The sequence below is a fragment of the Branchiostoma floridae genome, chromosome 8, assembly GCF_000003815.2.
Source record: "Branchiostoma floridae strain S238N-H82 chromosome 8, Bfl_VNyyK, whole genome shotgun sequence".
NCBI classification, from domain to species: Eukaryota; Metazoa; Chordata; class Leptocardii; order Amphioxiformes; family Branchiostomatidae; genus Branchiostoma; species Branchiostoma floridae.
The window spans coordinates 17,609,446-17,630,767 of NC_049986.1; the positions used below are offsets into that span (position 1 = coordinate 17,609,446).

Genomic DNA, 21,322 nt, shown 5'->3' on the forward strand with positions numbered 1-21,322 from the left:
TAAAAATTTATATCGCCTGTAGAGAAACTAGAATAAGATCAATCTTGTGGTTAATTCTATACCACAGACTATGTATAATATTGCAGAGCTTTGGCATCAGATGTGCCACCAAGAAATTTATAATCTTTGTTGAAAAGTAATATGCTGCAAGAAGGTCTTTTAGTTTTACAACTACTGTTACATGTAAAGAAAGAAGTGGATACAAATAAATCAACAAGTATATGAAAAATCAACATTTTTAGTTTAACATTTTGTAAAAACAAACAATATGTAATGGCCTACCATTTCTGGGGCGCATGGTTGTCTCAAAATCACTGCCTTTTGGAATAAGGATACACGTGTACAAAATGTATATGACAAAGATTGAGAAGCATGTCGGTATATACACATGAAAAGTAGCGCGATACCCATTTCCTTAAGCCTGAGGAAATGATGTCTTGAGCTATGATTGATGTGAAGCTCGGGCGTAGGCTTTAAAACCCATCCAGTTACATCCCCAGGCAGACATAGATACACATGAGAACTGACGTCAGCACAGTATGTGCCAATATCAGAGTTTAGGGCTAGAATACTGATGAAATGCACGTCATATTCATAATGGCTTATAACAGGTATATGCACCGAAACTAGCAGTGCAAAACCAAAATCGAAAAGTTTGGATATTACCGTACTTTCACCTTGTATTACATTCATATATCACAGACAAGCAAGTACTTGCGTTAGCTTTATATACAATAAAAAATCCCCAGTCGTTGAGGAAATAACTGTATGCACTACTTCAATAAAAATTGATCAACCAAAAAAGAAAGCTCAGTTTATTTAAAAGCAGAAAAAATGGTGTAACTATACTATAGTATAAAGAAAACATTGTTATACAGAATCGAAAATTTGACTGGTGTCCCTGCAGCGTGACTCAGTGTAGCATTCATATTCAGCTGAGGAACTTGCAATTTTCCAGTGAAAGAAAATTCTGGAAATTCTTGGAACGTTGCAGCTGTGGCGTTTACATGCTTCTAATGCCACCCTCCAATCCAAGAGCGTTCATAGAATAATTCTTTGCAAATTAAATGCAGAACATTGTTGTACCTAGAATCACAAGCTGAAACACTTGTGGTGAAATTGGTATAATACATTGCATTTGATCTCTATGTATGTATGAATCATGCCTTTCTTTATGCGTGTGAGGCAGTCCACCTGTACCAGTCAGGTATAAATACATCTTTGCCAAGCTTTTCACTTCCAATCACACTTTGTGCTACCTCCTGTCCAGCCATCAAACATATTTAATGGGTAAAAAGAAGAAGTAAAACTTTTCCATTCACACCATGGCGTGGATTTTATCTTATATGGCTATTTTACTGGTGCCTTGCGAATTGTATCGCTGGGAAGCAGCCTTTGGTACACTGAGATTGTGTGCTTCACGCCGAGAGCACTCACAATGCAGCGACCGTAAAGAGATTTATGCACTCTGTTGCCATGGGAATATATGCACCTGATAGCTTGTTAATAGTAGATGGGATCTGTGGACCGGTCCATCTTCAGACGGGGGTGGCCAGGTGGCTTCTTCAAGGTTCAAGAGGTTTGGGAGGAAATGAAGTCTGGAAGACCCAAGGTTGGCTGGTACTAATCTAAGAGCGCACCTGAGACAAAACTGCCTCTCCAAGACTCGTGTGTTTGCAGTGAAGTATACAACAGTGTTATATTTGACGCTGTAAATTTCTAATGGAGTAATACTCTTGGTTTTGCGACAAACTAGAAGCGATGCTTTCATCATAAAAGGGGCAAGATTATTTCCAAGTCAACAAGCCTCCAAGCCATAGTATATTCTGGAACATTAGCTAAGAGTCGTGCTGGCTGGCAAGCTGTAAGCAGAGAAGCAAGGGGCCAGTTACTTAGGCAAGCTTGAAGCCTGAACTCGTGAAGGATTTGGTACCTGCATGGGTGTGTTGGCCTTGTCACACAGGTGAAGCAGACAGCAATTTTCGTCATCAAATCATGGAGAGGATTTTCACACACGTGCAGCAGGGGTGTTGGTCCATATTACCGCGTTGTGCCGGTTCAATCTACGTGAATTGATTGCCTTCATTTACTGTGGTGAGCGGCGAGACGCCTTGCGTCAGGGACTCCAGGTTGCACAGCTGTATCCCTGGTGAAGCCGGCACTGATGGTACATGGGTGCCCCTTCCTGGAGGACCATCCTGACCTGTTTCTTCTCGCCATCTGTCTGATCCTTGTCATCTATCTCTCCTACCAAGGATTTGTCTCCTTCCTCTGGCACCTCCTCACCACATGTAAGATGTCTTGGTTAAGATGTCTTGGTGTATGTGTGATGTGTTGTATAGCTGTAGGCATTCATATCGGCTTGGTTTGTTCTTTTGATTTATCAAGATACTTAATCAATAAAAACCTAATTTCGTTTGTGATCAACCGACATGAACAGAATTGTGGAAACGAGAAATTATTATGCCTGATTCTAAGATTAGAAATCATTTTTTTTTTGTTACAAAAAATGAGCTGCAATAATTGTGAATTACATGTCATGGATCAGCACATGTATGTTACCATTATGGCTATGACTGGTACCACACATTACCTTGTAGCACTGTATGGTTCATCATGCCCAGTTAAGAACAACGCAGACCGTGTCTCTGTAAGTAACTCTAGATGGCAGTGTCTGGCCCTGGTGCTGAATACAAGACTGGTATTTAAAATACTGTCTCACCCATCGAAGCATGGCACTGATATACTAGTGTGTTAAAATTACTGTCACATATTTTGAACATGGATTAATGAAAGTTAAGATTGCATGTTGGATATTTTATTGATGTATTATAGATGTTATGATCCCTGGTGTAAAAATGTCACCTTGCTGGAATTGGTGTTATAGGACTGTCCCACTTCTTTATTGGAAAGTAATGGCAGCGTGCGTATCTGTTTCAGATACCTATTACAGATGTCGTGTATCTTGATAACGCTTGCCTGGTCACATTTTCTAGTTCTACAGGACTAGAATACAAATATTCTAGTTTTGATTTCTGAGAATTTACGATTTAGTCTGGAAATGTTCATCTTCATGTCACATGCACGTGTTTGTTGTTCAGATTGATCTTTTTCAACTCAGCTTCCAGGCTGCAGTCGGATATTTCAGGTCCTGACTTAAAAGTTTAAAAACGAATGGAGCTTAATGATTTTGAAGTATACATTCTGTAGAAATGATGTGGTTTCCGCATTTTTACCCCTTTCCTGGAATGATGTTAAATGCAGCATGCAGTATTTTATATTCCAGCCAATGGCGTTAACCTTCACGACTTGACCTACCCTGTAAAAGTACAGAAATGTCAATGGCATATCTAAACCCGCGTGATTGATTGCAGTTTAGGGGAACACTGCAGGGTTTTTCTAGGGTATAGAGGCACATAACACATGTATGAGGGCATTTCAAAGGAGCGGTGCGACTTTATAGTACAGAATTCAAGAAAATCTATGAAAATTGGGCATCCTGATTAAGAAATTTTGCTGTAATGTCTATGAGTATGAGAGTTAATGCTATATGATACTTTCCACTACATGGAGTTCATACAGATAAATTGGATATCATATTCATTTTGAAAAATGACTGTCAAGTTTTATAGTCAGGCAATTTGGATATTCTGTTGTTTAATGTTATTTTTTGTTTGAACCTTTGTTATAATTAATTGTGCTTGAAAAAAAGCATTGTATTTGCATGTTGTTATGTTCAGAAACTTTATGTTTTATTATGGCATTTGCAATAAGCTGAGTGTATGTGGGAGTCCAGAAACACCCTTGTGATTTGACTTCGTGTTGGCTGCAAAGTTGTGATCAATAAATACTCCAAGGGTGCCAAGACTGTGTGCGTCACTGTGCCATTAGCAGTCCATGTCTTACCCCTGAGTTATAACCCTGGGTTCTCTCATATGGCATAGACATGCCCAGGGGAAGAGTCATAGCCTAGCCCCTGGGAAAAGTCATGGCAAGTCAGATTTGATTTGGACATGGCCCAACAGAGAAAAGTCTGTAGTGAATACTGATGTGTGGATGGGGATTTTGGTGGAAGGGTTTTGTGTAAGCTTTGGAAAAATATCTGTGAAGGTGAATACATTAGCTTGAAAAGGTGTAGCTTTAAAGTGCTACATTGACGTATTTTAAGGGCTAGTCAAGTAGAGCTAGGACTTGAGTGCAAGGGAAAAAATCATAGATTTGGACAATCTGACCGTTGTGAATGATAAGAATGTAATGTACATGAGAGAAGAATATGTTTCACCCTCACTCACATTCAAGGGTTTAAGATAATGGATGCTATCTGAAAGGTCTGACCATGAGAGAATTCATGTACTTTCTTGGTTCTTTAAACTTCACTCACATGTATTAACCGATCAGTGAAATAACTGAAGGGAATACACATAAGTGAAGATTCATGGATAAGATAAATGTTCCGCCTGGATGTCTTATCTTTTTGGACATATCTCAGGCTTTGCCTTTTCCCTGTGTAGATTTATCAAAATGTTTTTCAAGACGCAGCGAAGTAATATTTTACCTGCAAGCCTTCTAGTACGTGTATATGTAGTTTGTCATTACCGTCATGGGGAAAGTACATTTATAGCCAAAATGTTGGCAGTTCAAATATCTGTTAGTTATAGTCTAAGATAAGAAATAGTTAACAGCCTCCCTATTTTTTTTTTTATGTTGTAGAATATTGTGAAACTTGAAAGCTGCAAAAGTTGGTTAGACTTATGTTCATACCAGGTAAATGCACCTTTCGACCCCCATGTAGGCCCCTGGGGTCGCTGAAAGTAATTCCCAGGTGAATTTCAATCAGATCTTTTGGCACAGGTCCCAGACTGACTGACATCAATCCCTAATGTAAAAGTTGGCAGGTATACAAATACTGCCCTCTGGGGGGCAGTTTCAATTTTCCTCCAATTTACAGAACTTAAAGTACTAATCTGCTTTATGGGAATTATAGTAATAGAAGTTGGAGGCTTTTCTTGCACAGATGTGTGGAAGAGATTGTGAAGAATGCACCTTGTATGGAATATAATATTCTTACGTAGAGTTCCAGTTAGAAATAGAAATGGGTTGTTGTCAAGCTATGCCATGAGGGCGGGCTTTGTGCATGTGGTTTATTCAACTTGATGGTATGGCTATGCAGGAAATTGCAGTGCAATCTGGGGAAAATATGGTGCATTGAGATAAGGAAGAAGGCTTCCTTGATAACAAAACATAAAAGCGCTTTTACTTTATGATTTTAGTGAATAACTTTGAAAATCAAAGTAAATCTTATTAAAAGTACTCAAGGCATATGTAAGTCTCAAAGTAAATCATATCTCAGAAATCTTCTTTGCCAAGTTGCAAAAGCCGTTTCATGGCCTTATGAAAGTTCTATGCTACCGGTGTGTTAGAATTTTAAACCTTCAGGCAAGGCAAAAAAGATGCTTTGATTCAGGATGAAGAGATAATTACAAACTGTGGGGCAATTTTGCTTATTGTCAACTCAGTCGAGTGTTAATTTTAGACTCATGTTTGGATTTGGTTTCATTTGAAAAGAACTTACTGTCTAACTTTGTACAAAATGTTGGTAAGTACAGTTAAACTTTTAATACATAGCAAGTATGTTCACTGTAAGGTTGTAACCTGAACTTTGACCTCTGACCTCCCAGATGACCGACGTACAAAGTCAGGGACCCAAGGTCCTCGAGACGGTCGAGGACATCCAGGCTCGACGTGACGAGGTGCTCGGCCGGTACAGCCAGTTCAAGGATGCCGTCGCTTTCCGTCGGCAGAGACTCCAGGACTCCAGACGATACTTGGTGAGTGGGATGAGTATGACATAAATGCAGTTAAGCCTAGGAAGAAAATGCAGTGTGTCCTGTTTCAGCCCTGAAAAATGATGGGAAAATGATGTGTTCACAGTGGTTTTGAGTTTGTGCTAGCGCCATAATACTGTAGTCAGATACTGTAATGGAAAAATGTTCTTGATGATTTTGATGCTGCTATGAGTTTGCGGTGAAGCGGCCACCTTGAAAACCGGGAAATAAAACCACTGTGAACATTTCTATAATAATATTTCAGTACTCGAGGATGTGTGGCTTGTTGCACATAGGATCACAGGAGTGAAAAATGATGGAACCACTGATTGACAGTTTTTTTAAAGTACAGCCTATTTTGGTTGTTAAGTTACCAATGTAAGGGGTAAAGAATAGTGCATTTGAAGGGTGAAGAATAGTACATTTGAACAAATGAAAAGGAACACTATTTTGAACCCTTACAATTACGGTAGTAGACATAAGTTATAGCTGACGTTATTCAGACTTTGGCATTTCCCTAATGAACGTTCTTGATTTGGTAGGCTATACTGGACTTACTCTAATGAACCATACACTAGTCAGGGCTCGAAATACTGGGTGCATGTGCACCCAGGTGCACCCACAATTGGAGCTGTGCACCCAATTATTTTCTGTGGGTGCACAGAGTGCACCCAAATACTTTCTTGCGCTTATGTATGTAAGATATCAAAGTATACTAGTATACATCATATTCTTGACATCTAAGTGTTAGAAAGATAATAAAAATGTCTGTCATGGTACGTGTTTAAGAATTTGATAATCGTAACTAAGTTTTTTATTAGGTTACTATTCAAATTTAAGTGGTGACCCAAAGATTTTTTGGTGCACCCACGAATTTCGAGCCCTGACTAGTGCAGTGCAGTAAAGCTCAGTTTTAAACTGTTCTGTCTCTTACCTTTACAATTGCTTGTGTAATTTCAGTACTTCAAGCGGGATGCAGATGAACTGGAGAAATGGATCGTGGAGAAACTACAGATCGCAGCAGAGGAGAGTTACAAGGACCCAACCAACCTTCAGGTACATACATGACATTATTTTCTTTGACAAAAGAATTGGTTTGCTTGCATCGTACAATTTAGTGGAGTTATTAAGAATATCATTCAGTTTCACAGATCAAGAAGAAAGTATGTTGTGAAGTCGAGATATTTTACATGATATTTATTTTACATGATATTTATTTGAAAAAATTTTGAAGAAAAAAAGATGTTTGTTATCAACTGAAAATTCCACTGAAAGTTGTAGAAAACCCCTAGTTCTTGTTCCCTGCACTGTATTTTGTATGTAACAGTGTGTATTTGTATAGCTGAATGTTTTTTTCCTCTGCTGTAGGGTAAGTTACAGAAACACCAGGCGTTTGAAGCAGAGGTACAGGCCAACAGCAACGCCATCATGGTGCTGGATACCACCGGCCAGGAGATGATCTCGGAGAGCCACTTCCGCTCAGAAGACATCCAGGTAAGACAGAAATGATCTCTAATACATGTATCAAGCCAATTGCGGTCAATGTGAAATGTATGCTATTACCAGAATCTATCTGATTCAGGTAGCAGTTGCTGACAATTTGATCTATGTCATACCTGGGCCGCGAAAATGTTCAATACAGGTATTTCGGACCGTGCGATAACTTTCTGTATCACACGGGTTCTAAATTATATCATACAGGTTTCATTCAAGTAAGTTGAACTATTTCGAACAGGCCGAATATGGCACGGTTGAAAATTCGAATACCGGATTCGGACGTTAGAATTGCTGTTATTACAATCTTTTGTTCGAGGACACAACATTTTCTCAACTTCCGGTGCATTTTGCATCGAAACATGTGTTTTCTCAGGTTGGTAAGACACAAATAAAATACAATACGGTGTATTCTGCATCACCCTCGGTCCCAGCCCTCCTGCGGGTCGGATCCTTCCCGCGGTCGGGCTGGTACCTCGAGTGATACGGAATACACCGTGTTGTATTCTATATATATCATAGCATAAAGTAAATGGTATACTTTATTCAAAGTTTGTACAGTATGTTAACCCACTGCCCCCCTTCCCAGGCTACCCTGGATGAGTTACATCGCCTGTGGGACCTGCTGATGATGAAGCTAGCGGACAAGGGAGTCAAACTGATGCAGGCCATGAAGCTGGTGCAGTTCCTGCGGCTGTGTGACGAGGTGGGCTCCGGTTTCCATAGCAACTTGTCATTCATACACTTATCATCTTTTCAATGTGATTGTCACAATTGCTATCATATTTTTGGTATGATTTTCAACACTGGAACAATGAAAATGACTATCAATTTTTCCTACCAGAATAGAGTTTTGTGACACAGTCACTACTTTCCTAAAAATGTTTTTAATTAGCAGTGATGGCCTTGAGAAAGTTTTACAAGAAAAATTAAACTGTTCTCCAGCTGAAATTTTACTCACACGAATTTTGATGAAGGGGTCATGAATGAAAAAAATTCTGTGTCTACAGTACTCGGGCCAGATAGCTGGAGAAGACCAAGAAATTTAGCTGAAAATTCAGATGTTAAAATTTCTGGAGTTGGAGAACAGTTACTTTTTTCTCATTATGTAAGAGAATTATGTATGAGTACCAACTGTAACGAACTTTCATGCTAAAGTTATTTTTTGTTCAAAATGATAATATGTATTTAAGCTGACTGTTGTTTTGTGTGTGACTTGAAAGAAAGTGCTTAAAACATGCCACTCTTTGCTGTTCCTTCAGGTGAACTACTGGATCAAGGATAAGGAGACGTTTGCCAGTGCTGTTGAGACAGGGCGAGACTTGGAGCACGTGGAAGTCCTGCAGAAACAGTTTGAGGAGTTCCAGACGGACCTCTCCGCTCACGAGGAGAAGATCAACGATGTCAACAACACCGCAGACTCACTGGTCAACGATGAACATCCCGAGGTAGAGCAGATCCGCAACAAACAAGAGGTACGAACTGAACAAACACTTCTTTGCAACACAACCTTCTTCAGTAAATGTTTCGACGACAATCTGTCGTCTTCATCAGTACAGAATGAATCAAATACTATCGGTGATGTATGAACTAGACAGACAGTGCAATCCAAACTCAATCTGCTGTATTGTGACGTAATTACGTTGGGAACCAAAACCAAACCAAACCAAACAAACCAACCAATCCCATTCTGTTGCTCTAAACATGTACCCATTATTTTGTGGCCATCTGTCCAGTAGTCTTCATGGAAAGTGTTAAACGTGAGATTTCATTTTTCAAGTGTATAGTCTGCGTAATCTACCTTGCTGTTTTTACTGAGGTTTTCCCATTGTCCTCATGTAACAGGAGGTGAACGCAGCCTGGCAGCGGCTGAAGCAGTTGTCCCTGGAGCGTCAGGAGAAACTGTTCGGGGCAGCAGAGATACAGAGATTCAACAGGTAGCCCTGTCTGACTCACCATTGGTGTTAATGTATTTGTTTCACTTTTGTCCTATTTTGAATTTCATGGCACTCGTACAACAATCCTTTGCAAAGACAGTGTCCAATGAAGAAAAAAAAAAGATTTGAATTGAGGAAATCAAGAGATATTGAAAGCATTGTAGATTTAGAAGGCTTTGTCACTTGATTTGTCATGGAAAGTCCATTTTTTGCACTCAACCATGGCAGTAGATCAGGTAACTGTTCATTGACTATAACACTCAACAGGGAGGGGACCAAACATTGTGTGATATTATTGATAAATATAATCAAAGTTCTCCTCTGGGAACCTGACGCAAAGAGAAAAAGGGGACGACCTAACCTGACACTCAAGAAAGTTCTGGAGGAGGAGGAGGACGGTCTAAAGGACTACAACCTGCTAGCCGCCATGCTAGATAGAGATGCATGGTTAGACATTGTTAATGGCACCTCATATGAGGATGAACTGAACTGATTGATAAATACTTGTATGGTCAAAAAGTGCTAAAAAATTTCTTGAATCTTTCCCCAGGGATGCTGATGAGACCGTTTCCTGGATCAACGAGAAGGACAGCACGCTGTCGTCGGAGGATATCGGGAAGGACCTGCCGGAGGTGCAGGCGCTGCAGCGTAAGCACGAGGGGGTGGAGCGCGACCTCGCTGCTCTCGAGGACAAGGTACGGACTACGTCTCTGCTTTTGTGCATGATACTGGATGGGTAATGGCAGTGTAACAGTAACCAAGAAAATCATCAATGTGCCACTTTTAAGGTTCATCAGTCATGTATAAGTAAGTTAGTAGAATGATTCTTCAATCAGTGACTCATGAAAACACTGATTCTAAATCCTAAACCATGTACCTCTAAATTTTTGGTGTCTGCTCAGTACACCATGGAAATTCGGAGGTACATGGTTTACGTGTTTTCAAGAGTCGCTGATTGAAGAGTTATTCTACGGAGTTACTTTTTTCCAATTGTATAATGTAGACAAATCTGGGACATTTTTACAGGAAGTTTCAAGGGAGATATTTGTTATTGTACTGTTAAGTATTGACTGTAAAATTGTAATGCCTTCGTAATTGCAAAGTATGGTGTAGTGAATTCTAATGCTTGTTTGTTACAAGTTCTGTCTGCAGAGTTAAATTTATACTCAGGCATGCTTAAAACTGGTTAGGTAAATAAAAAAGAAATGAAAAATTATTTTTTGACATTAAGGTATAACTATAAGATGCATTTCATGCAGTGTGTTTAGTGTGTTTTTGTATTAGAATTTTCTTGCTTGTAACATGCTTTATTTCAGCTTCTACTTGTCACCCTTTGAAATCCACAGTGGTAAACTAAAGCTGGATCCTCACCAAGTGATTTTCACACCATACTTAGAAATGCAATCTACTTGGCCTATCTTTCATTAACCCCAAAATGTTTTACTTCAATGAAAGCTTGTTTTTTTGGTTGTGTTGAAATTTATCAAGATTTGAAATCTTTGTTGACTTGAAAAACTGAAATATCTTACAAGAAAAGTATTTTCATATTGCCCTGTTAATGTATGGTGTGAAGCCGGTGTGTTTGTAACTTTCCTCCATGTTCCACCTGCATCTCAAGAAGTAAACCTTGTCCTTCCAACCTACATCTACAAGCAATAAGGTTCATTAAAGATTGTTGAATGAGTGCTGAACAGCTTGCAGGAAGATGACCCTTATTTCTCCAAGTCTATGTGTCTATGTGTAAAATCCTTCTCCCCCATTATACACAACATGTATGTTGCCACAATATCATACAGATGATACACAAAATTTGTTGGACCTCTCTTGGAATTAGTCATTTCTTGGACAAAGTGCACTTAATTGTAGACATTACCTTTGTCACTTACCCACAAGTGTTTTGTTTCAATTTCAATTGTTTTTACATATACTCAAATGGAAATACACACTAAGTGCATTCAGCAATCTTGAGTTCCTGCTTTCAGTGTGGAACAAAATAGCCTCACTTGTACTTTGTAAAGCTGTGATGTGAGTAAGGCCAAGGAAAAAGTGTTGTGTTTCTGTTTACCCAACTGACACTAGCAGAAACCTGCCAACTGTAGTCTTTTTTGGGGGCGCCGTCCGCTGGCAAAAAATATAGAAGTATGACTCTTACATCTAAGGGATGAAATGATAGTACAAGTGTATGTATGCTTTATGGTAAGACGCATTTCAGTTGTCAACTGTGATTAATTGGATTAGGACATGCTAAAATCTGAAAGAAAAATTCCTTCGTACTTTGTTCGGGATTCCTTCGCACAGACAAATTTTTCGGGGCAGTGATTGGAAACACAGCTTTATATTTCCTGGGCCTAAGTAAGTCCTTACCAAGTGCAAGTGAGGGTTGATTTTGTTGGTTTCTCTGTTGGCACCACATGCTTGGAATCACCCATTTCTCCCTCTCTTGTGCCCAGATGAGTCTGGTATTGCAGCAGGGAACAGCTAGGGTACTGAGTCTCGTACCACTCTTCAGTAACTCCTCCAAGCATGGCTCGTCTTTATAAACCTCTGTTAAAGGACAATGTTTCCTTCAGCAATGTGCAACATCTTTGAAAATGTTTGTTATGAGGAACAGAATCCAACAGATGAATTAATTTTTGCTACAAAAACCAAGGCGTTAAACTTAATAAAAGGAAAGATTACAATTTTGAAGTGGCGCATACATGTATCTGAAATGCTCTTTCCTTTTGTATCAAAGGCTCTAAAGTTATTTCAGAAAGTCTCACAGGAGTGTATACTGTACATTTCTGCAGTGCAGCACACTTACAGTATAATTACCTTGTGGGCTCAATCACTGAATCAGTCAACCCAAGCTATTTTCCAGTACAAAATTTAACATAACTGCTAACAAAAGAGAGCTTCCAAGTTTCTTAGACCTTGAAATTTTGGCTGGTGGAATTTCCACTGTATTCTTTTGGTCATTACTCAATGTTAGTCATTAAAGGAAGAAAAGCTCTTGTTAATGCCTTAAGAATTGATCATTACACAAAGGTTGTGATTTTGCTGAAGGGAACATTGTAACTTTAAATCGTTGTAATGAATTTGGTAACTTTTGTTTGACTCACAGCAACTGCAGCATGCTTGTTTACTGCACTGGGCTGGAATGCATGCATTAATCATACTGGATTTATCTTTATAGTTTATCAAATGTTTGTTTGCTTCTACATTTTGAACTTTAAGTTTTAGGAACAATAGGCCAAAGTGACAATTACGTTTTTAGTGGATTTTGAGGCTGATGACAAGGGGCATCTTATTGTTTTTTTTATTATTGTCTATTGTCTGAAAAGTCAAGATTCCATGGCAAAGCAGTCATCTAGAAACAATAAGTTAAAGGTACTTTTCGTATCAAAGGAAGGGGAATCTTAAGTGGTGCATTAGTAAATCTACTGAAAAAGTAATTGTTGACTGGCCTCCGGATCTTTTGGTTAGCTATGATTTACAATTTATGTCATCAAGGATTTTTTCATGATTTGAAATATGAGACTGCAGGCAATGAAAAGTTCTAAAACTCAAGGTTGGAAGACTGGTAAATGGACAAATTGTATAGTATATAGCATGGAAAGGGACAAAGAATGAATGAATTCTTTTGTTATCTGTAATCCTCTTTCTATTACCTCTGCTCTGCAGTCCACATATTTCACTCTTTTCCTTTTTTGTTGAAAGTTCTGTTTTGTCTTGTCTGTTTTCTCTCTCTAAGCTCTGGTTTTGAGCAGAAGGGAAGGGGCATTTTTGCATGCATTTGAACAGTTTGACACTCAAGGATTATTGGTGGAGAGGACTTGTTTGCAAAATTCCACTTCTACACTACCATACCCTGCTCAGTTTTGTTAGGTATAATAATTTGGTAAATTTGGCAGGTTTTTGAGCTCTGAGAAATGAGTTGACTTGGGCAGGTCCTTGTGCTGTTACCTGATTAGATCAAATTAAAGTTCTTTCAGGGCGACCTACATGTAAGTCTCATCGCATTGTGTGTAAGTAAAATCCCCAAGAAAGATTGACAGATTGCTTCTGGGCAGTTTGTAACTACGTCATTTCAGACTCTGAAGCAAAGACTCCGTAGCGTTGCGAGACGAAGTTACCATTACTCCTTTTGATTGCTAAGAATGGTACAGAATGGCGGTCATATATGCACTTATTCCAGACAAGTAAAAAGATTGTAAGGCACAAATATCCCATCGCCCCTCATTACATGCCCTAGTGTCCAACTGCTGCTCAAACCTCTGTCTGTGAAACGACCTGTGACTGCTTGCCCATGTTCTTTTGCTCAAACCTGTCCTATTCTTTCAACTGTCGTCTTTTCCTTGTTTTTATGTCATAATTATCAAGTGACTGACCTCCACTTGTTTTCTCCGTTTTTTAAAAGTCAGGTAACAAGATGTAATTTTTGTTCCTCAATTACACAGTCTTTTATTTTTATTTGTGGTAAGTTGTGGTGTTTTCCCCAGGTTGCCCACAGCCCCTGTAAGTCCTGAGCATGGTCTGCTGCTGCTGCTGTGTAGAAATAGACCTGTCATTTAGACCTGGTCCTTCTTATACTGTTGACAGCAAATTGCACCACTGTTATCATTGTGCACTAGAACCAAGGCTGTTTTCTATGAGCTACATTTGCACAAACCCAAATGCAGCTAGTTTAAATGTAAGAAAAAGCAAAATTTGTTCACAACAGGAGTAGTATTTTTGTACATTTTACATGTACATACACAGCATTCTGTTTCAAGCAGTGTAAAAATCCTAGAATTATAAATGTCATTAAAAACAGTGTTTTTTATACAAACAAAGCATCCAATCAACTTCAGTGACCTCTACATTTCACTAGTGTACACATCATTAAGAAACCAGCCATCAAATCTCTAAGACTTCTTGTCGTTATTTACGATAACTGAGCTGTTAAAAATGTGTAAATACTCACATTGAAATTTGAATACCGTTTCTGAGACGGATCAGGTCCTGAATGTTAGGTTTGATCTTTAGTCCATGTGCATTTTGCTACAGTGTGATGAATGTGGTGCTACATGTATGGTGGAACGCTCCACACTTGTGTTGCCAGTTGGATGTGGTACAATGATCGTGCATTTTGTCAGCATGTGGCCTGTACAGTGTCGTCTGCTGTTGTCACTGTTCATGTATTTTGCATCTCTGTCATGTACATGTACATGTATGCTGTAGGGTATTTGGTGTTACTGTATCAAAGTTACATTGAAAAAATGAAGGACTCAGGCTTGAAAGGGATTTAGCTTAATGTTACATAATGACATACATTTTGATGTAGCAATTAAAAAAAGCAATCACAAGTTGGCAGTACTAATTTTTATAAAGGATTGGACAAAAAGATTGATTTAACAGAGTACCTATACGTACATGTACCACCACTACCAGTACTGTGTTTTATGATCATTTGGCATATTCCAATTTTTCAATTTTGCTCTGGTAAAAGCTGCAATCATTTGATGAGCAATTCTCTTGTCAATTTAAATGACAACTCATATACATAAATTGTCTTGTTCAAAGTGCTGGCATTAAGCCCTAGTCCCAAACCTTGCCTGTGATCATCAAAAAGTAGGAAAACCTTGTCCTATCAGTTCTCAGTGTGGTGACAATGCCTGCGGCTCCCCCTGTAGGTTACCACCCTAAGTGCAGAGGCAGACCGTCTACAGTCTGCCCACCCAGAGAGTGCAGAGGACATTGGGACCAAGAAGGATGAAGTGTTGGCTGCCTGGGACAGAATCAAGACCAAGGTAGGCTTTGTAGTTTAAATAAGAAAATCTTACACTCTATGTATCAATGTGGAGAATTTGAATATCATGCATGTTTTTACGTTAACAAATTTTAAACAGTATTTTGAACCTGTATAATCATATATACTGTACATTAAGCTCAACCCTACTTGTTGAAACCAGCTGGGAAGCACATGTAGTCTTCTGTGAAGTGGACATAAGTACTAGTGGAACTAGATCAAGATAACTTCTCTTTCCAATTTGCTAACAACTTTTTGTGAGACGTCCTAATAATATCTCCTTGCCTTGGAATGTATTTTTCTGTCAACAGAATGTTTTTCTCTACAATGTGCTAATCAAGTTGCATTGTTGAAACCAGTTAAGTCCATAAGTCACATCGGATCAAGATACCTACTCTTTCCAAGTTGCAGGAACTTTTAGTAGGATATCAAAAAAATGTCTTGGAGTGTAGTTTACTGTCAACATAATATTCCTTTTTATCTGTAGAATCTGTTAACCCAGTTGTGTTGTCATTGGTTGTTTAACAGGGAGAGGAGCATAAGTCTCATCTGAACGATTCCTACCGGCTGGAACGCTTCTCTTTCCTATTTGATGATAACTTTTAATAATGTCTTCTTGCCTTGGAATGTATTTTTCTGTCAACAGATAAGAATCTGCTAACCAAGTTGTGTTGTTTAACACTAACAGGGAGAGGAGCGTAAGTCTCGTCTGAACGACTCCTACCGTCTGCAACGCTTCCTGGCGGATCACCGCGACCTGGTGTCCTGGTGTAACGAGATGCGCGCCCTCATCTCCGCAGATGAGCTTGCGAAGGACGTACCCGGGGCAGAGGCTCTGCTGGACAAACATCAGGAGCACAAGGTGGGTATTCACAATGGTGGATAAGGTGGTGGTTTCCAAGTTAGATAATGGTTTATTTGATCAAAGATAAGAAGTGTCCCACTGTGGCAGGCAAGTGGCTGAATTGCTGCCAGGACATTGCAGAATCATATCATAGAACAGCAGTTAAAATATAGTTGTAGCTTTTAACAGCGAGGTAGGTGGCCATGTGAACGTTCATCTGTGGTATAAGTTATTTTAGAAGGACCTGTTGTGGGACCGTGTAGCGCAGTGGCAGTTTCTTTGGCCCGTGACCGAGAGGTTGCGGGTTCGAATCCGCCTGCTGTGTTACCGATCTTGTGCCGTTGGGAAAGGCACTTTACACGACTTTCCTCACTTCACTTAAGTGAAAATGAGTACCTAGCTTCGGCTCGGGCCGTCCTTCGGATAGGACGTTAAATGGAAGTCCCGTGTTTGGGGAGAGCAACACCCCAAGCACGTTAAAGAACCCGCCACATGTGCGAACATCCACCCGAGCGGATCAAACCATTCTGGCCAAAAATAGGGGTAGGGAATCTCCCGAGCAGCCCTCGTAACCCCTGCTTCGCCTATTGGGTCTGTTAGTCCTCACTCCATTGGGCTGGTCTCAATCATGATGTTTCTGACCTAGGGTGAAGAGTTGCTGTTACAGTTCCAATCATGTAAGCCGTAACCTTGAGTGGCCTTCAGGCCTTGGGAAGGATTGACATTTTATAAGAATGTTTCCTGCTGTTTTGTTGCAGGGAGAGATTGATGCTCGTGAGGACAGTTTCCGCACCACAGCCGAGGCAGGACAGAGCCTGTTGGAGGAAAACCACTTTGCTTCGGATGAAGTCAAGGAGAAGGTAGATTGGATTTTGCCAACACGTATGTAGTATAACTTGCCTGTGATGTTTTCTTTTAATGGAGTTACTGCTCAAGTCAATGTCATAGTGGTTGTGTCCTTATACCTAATCCTGACCAGTCTTTAGAAATAGTCATGTTTCTGGGTCAAATTGTTTTTTGTAGTTTTAAATGTATCAAGGGTTACATGATAAACATGACATGGTCTTGGTATGTGTGCTCGTGGAAAAATAAAAAGTTCAATCTGACTGTAATACCAAAATTTTTGTCCACGGCTTACATGTACCCGAATTACCTAGGTTAGCAAATGATTTTGAAATACTACTGTAAATGCAGAAAATTTGCGGTGGTTTAATGTTTGCGGTTTGCTCGGTGGGAGCTTCACCGCGAACTTAAAACCACCGCAAACATTTTACCATGGCAGTAAAAGACTACCGTGCATGGTGCTACCGTAAACTTAAAACCACCACGAAAAGTCCCTTCTCCGGCTATCGCAAAATTAAATCCCCGCGAACTTAAATGCATTTACAGTATATCGTAACACCTGTGTGTTTGTTGTCCACTTCGCAGCTTGTGGCCCTGGCCAATGAGAAGACGTCATTGCTTGAGCTGTGGGACGAGCGACACGTGCAGTACGAACAGTGCCTCGACCTTCAGCTGTTCTACCGCGATGTTGAACAGGCCGAGGCCTGGATGGGCAAACAGGAGGTGAGTAGATCATCAGAACCTTCAAGAAAAAAGTGACCTGTATTTTCTACAGTGATGTGACCTTCCACAGGGTAATACTGACTCCTAGCTAGAAGTAGATCCAGTCAGTATTGCAAACAGGAGGTTAGTAGTTCATTAGAATCTTCAAGTTATCAGAAAAAAGTCTTTAACTTTATAGAGTTATGTTACCTTCCAGTGTGTAGTGTGAAGTAAGTCCAGTCAGTGCTGTTTTGAGGTAGTCATAAGAGAAAGACTTTAAGTTTATAAAGTTATGTGACCTTCCAGTGTGTAGTGTAAATTAAATCCAGTCAGTATTGTTCTGAGGAAGGTGATGTGTGGTCACCAAAATGATAGCAGGTGGTTAAGTACCAGTTGTAGTCTGATTTCTCTGCCAATTTATTCATATTGAAGCAACTTTGTACTAGTTACTAGGGGACATGCCTATTACTGCCTAGTCTGTTGGAGTATTTCAGGCAAATCCAATCCAGTATGTTCTGTACTTAAATGTACTTAAATGTTTTCCCTCTCCTCTGAACAGGCCTTCCTTGCCAATGATGACCTTGGTGACTCCCTTGACTCTGTGGAGGCCCTCATCAAGAAGCAGGAAGACTTTGAGAAGTCTCTGGCAGCACAGGAAGAGAAGATCAACGTGAGTTAGCTAAGCAGGGGGATTCGTTAGATTGTTTTAACCCTTGTAGTGCCTAGTGGCAGCAATTTTTCTTGCTGTTTCAGCATATATTTTTGCTAGGCCTTTCCCTTTATTGTGCTTGAGGCACCCTTTAAACTCAGGACCCATTTTATGTCGCTTCTGAAGATGGTGTAGTCCCAACGGAGATGTCTTGACCTCGGGACTTGAACTGGGATCCTTCAATTATTAACTAAATGGAACCAGGAACTTTAGTGTGAGGCTGTTACCAGTCTAGCCACAGGGACGTTCCTCCCTGATGGATTAACTTAGCACATATTAGTTGCAATGAGTGATGTTTGTTTAATATAACAGGTCTCTTCTTTCTGAAGAATTTTAGGAACAACTCTTGTTATTTTTCAGGCCCTGAATGACTTTGCCAACAAACTGATTGAGAACAACCACTACGCTTCTGACGATGTGGCTGCTAAGAGGGATGCTGTAAGTATACTGTCTTGTCTCTTTTAGGATTTTAAGGATGAATAGATGCTGATATTTAAAAGGACTTTGATCTGGACATTTCAGTTTTGCATTTTACAGTACAAAATGTCTCATAGTTATGTCATACTACTGGTGCAATGGCTAACTGGGTAGAGTGTTTGCCTCGCACTTGATAGGTCGTGAGATTGCTCCTCGGCCAAGTCATACCAAGGATTTAATAGTACATGCTGCTTAGTGTTCGGCATTTATGAAAGAGTATAATAGTAGAAAACATAGACCACTACCTGTGGAGTAGCCCCCGGCTTAAGTGATCAGAATCAGAATGATTCATGTTGTAAAAATTGCAGCTTGTAGGCAGAATTGTGATTGTGCAAAAGTTGTGTGTCCCAGGACTACAAAAACAGATGGGCACCACCCTATGCACCGTCTTGTGCGGGAAGGACTTTTTTAACATGTCATACCAAAGACTTTAAAAATAGTACATGCTGCCTTCCCTGCTTATCACTCTGCACTTGAGAAATCGTATGGTAGTTGAACATTACACCAATACCAGTAAACTAGCCATTGCTGTAGTAATTGCACAAAAGCCTTGTGGCGCAGGGGGACAGAAATGGAGATTGAACAGTCTTATGCACCTTACTTGTGGGAAGGACTTAGTAGTAGTAGGACTAGAAGAATCACTTGTGGGAAGGACTTAGTAGTAGTAGGACTGGAAGAATCACTTTTTGTGGGAAGCACTTAGTAGTAGTAGGACTGGAAGAAGCACTTGTCGAAAGGACTTAGTACTAGTAGGACTGGAAGAATATTTTTAACATTGTCATGTCTCCTTCCTAGCTGCTGACCCGTCGTGAGGAGCTTCTGAAGAAGTCTGCGGCGCGCCACACTGTGCTGGAGGACTCGTACCGCCTGCAGCAGTTCCAGCGTGATGCTGACGAGGTCAAGGCCTGGATCAACGAGAAGCTGAAGACAGCAACAGATGAGTCGTACAAGGCAAGCTATCTCTTAGTACATGTCTTTCTGTAGGTTAACATTTTGTCTGCTGAGGTACACAGCAATAGACAAGTCGTACAAGGCAAGCTATCTCTTAGTACATGTTCTGTAGGTTAACTATCTCTCTGCTGAGGTACACAGCATTAGACGAGTCGTACAAGGCAAGCTATCTCTTAGTAGATGTCTTTCTGTAGGTTAACCTCTCTGCTGAGGTACACAGCATTAGACGAGTCGTACAAGGCAAGCTATCTCTTAGTAGATGTCTTTCTGTAGGTTAACCTCTCTGCTGAGGTACACAGCATTAGACGAGTCGTACAAGGCAAGCTATCTCTTAGTAGATGTCTTTCTGTAGGTTAACCATGTGTCTGCTGAGGTACATATGATTCGGTTGCAAGGTTGGGCAGCCTGAACAGGGAAAAGTTTTACAGGATTATACACCTGCACAGCTATACATCAGTGCAATCTCATTAATTATAACTAAGACAGAAATAGCTGGAGATCAGGCATTAAATCCTGACATTGACCACATGTATTTGTAAACCTTGGTACAATGTAGATCAGACTAGCCAACTTCTACTGTTTCAGGGACCCCAGCAACAGTAGAATCAAATACTGGATACTACTTGGATGATAAGGTTAGCCTGAGGGACACATCATTTGGTTGCAGGGTAAGGCAGCCTGAGCAGGGAAAGTTTTCATATGACACTCCCTTGTACAGTCTCATTAATCATAACTTAGTAGACAGGAATCGCTGGAGATCAGGCATTAAACCCTGACATTGACCACATGTATTTGTTATACTCAGAAGAGTATATGATTTTTGCTTAGGAAATCAAGATTGTAAAACTGTTGATAATTTTGGCCTCCTAGGACCCTACCAACCTGCAAGGTAAGATCCAGAAGCACCAGGCCTTCGAGGCGGAGCTGCAGACCAACCAGGGCCGGGTGGACGCGGTGAACCAGCAGGGTCGCGACCTCATCGACGCCGACCACTACAGCAAGGACAACATCGAAGCACAGCTGGAGGAGATCGCTGCTCTGTGGGACCAGCTGAAACTCGCTTCTGAGAACAAAGGTACAGTCTTCGCGTTTCCTTGCCTTTACATCAACTATACATGGTCCAAATGTGTTTTTGAGTTTGACCAAAGCACACAAAGTTTTCTACTGGGCAGGACAGAATGGTCATGTTGTGAAGAAAAAGAACTATTTTCCAATAGCATTTTCACCATAGGAGTACCATAGGAGTACTACTGGGGTCCATCCTCATTTAAGTGGATCAAACCTATACTATACTATGAGTTCAGTATTTTGTAAGTTCAAGCACTGTCCAAACTCGTGTGTGATGCCTTGAGGATCAGTTCAGGGAAATTGATGGCTTCCATGTTGTTCTGTAGACAAGAAGCTGCGTGAAGCCCAGCAGCAGCAGCAGTTCAACCGCGGCTGCGAGGACGTGGAGCTGTGGCTCACGGAGGTCGAAGGTCACCTGGCCTCGGAGGATCTTGGGAAGGACCTTCCCAGTGTACAGAACCTTCAGAAGAAACATGCTCTACTGGAGGCTGACGTGGCTGCTCACCAGGTATGTACAATTAATGTAACCATAAAAATGACAATGTTCATGTCAGCAAATATTCATGACACTTTAAAACTTACAAAACAGTTCTGGTTTCTAATCTACTCTACAAAAGAATAGTTAAGAGGTACAAGATTTAACTGTTTAGCTAGCTGTGAAGAAGTCTACTACAAGTTCTGACTAGATTAGATAAAAATATG

General features: G+C 40.3%; 1 protein-coding gene across 37 annotated transcripts in view; it reads left to right on the forward strand.

Annotated features, from left to right (window-relative positions):
* The window catches only part of LOC118421631 (spectrin alpha chain, non-erythrocytic 1-like), a 70,542-nt gene that overhangs the window by 2,822 nt on the left and 46,398 nt on the right, over positions 1-21,322 (forward strand). For 34 of the 37 annotated variants that reach the window (XM_035829029.1, XM_035829001.1, XM_035829006.1 and 31 more), the window contains exons 2-18: positions 5,679-5,828; positions 6,786-6,881; positions 7,194-7,319; positions 7,909-8,025; positions 8,582-8,794; positions 9,165-9,256; positions 9,807-9,951; positions 11,707-11,739; positions 14,911-15,027; positions 15,715-15,888; positions 16,629-16,730; positions 17,299-17,436; positions 17,975-18,085; positions 18,485-18,562; positions 19,397-19,552; positions 20,423-20,627; positions 20,947-21,128. In XM_035829029.1, coding sequence (XP_035684922.1) covers positions 5,679-5,828; positions 6,786-6,881; positions 7,194-7,319; positions 7,909-8,025; positions 8,582-8,794; positions 9,165-9,256; positions 9,807-9,951; positions 11,707-11,739; positions 14,911-15,027; positions 15,715-15,888; positions 16,629-16,730; positions 17,299-17,436; positions 17,975-18,085; positions 18,485-18,562; positions 19,397-19,552; positions 20,423-20,627; positions 20,947-21,128 — 2,235 coding nt within the window. The remainder of the gene's footprint in view (positions 1-5,678; positions 5,829-6,785; positions 6,882-7,193; positions 7,320-7,908; positions 8,026-8,581; positions 8,795-9,164; positions 9,257-9,806; positions 9,952-11,706; positions 11,740-14,910; positions 15,028-15,714; positions 15,889-16,628; positions 16,731-17,298; positions 17,437-17,974; positions 18,086-18,484; positions 18,563-19,396; positions 19,553-20,422; positions 20,628-20,946; positions 21,129-21,322) is intronic. The other 3 variants (XM_035829005.1, XM_035829038.1, XM_035829037.1) reach the window with 1 other exon arrangement.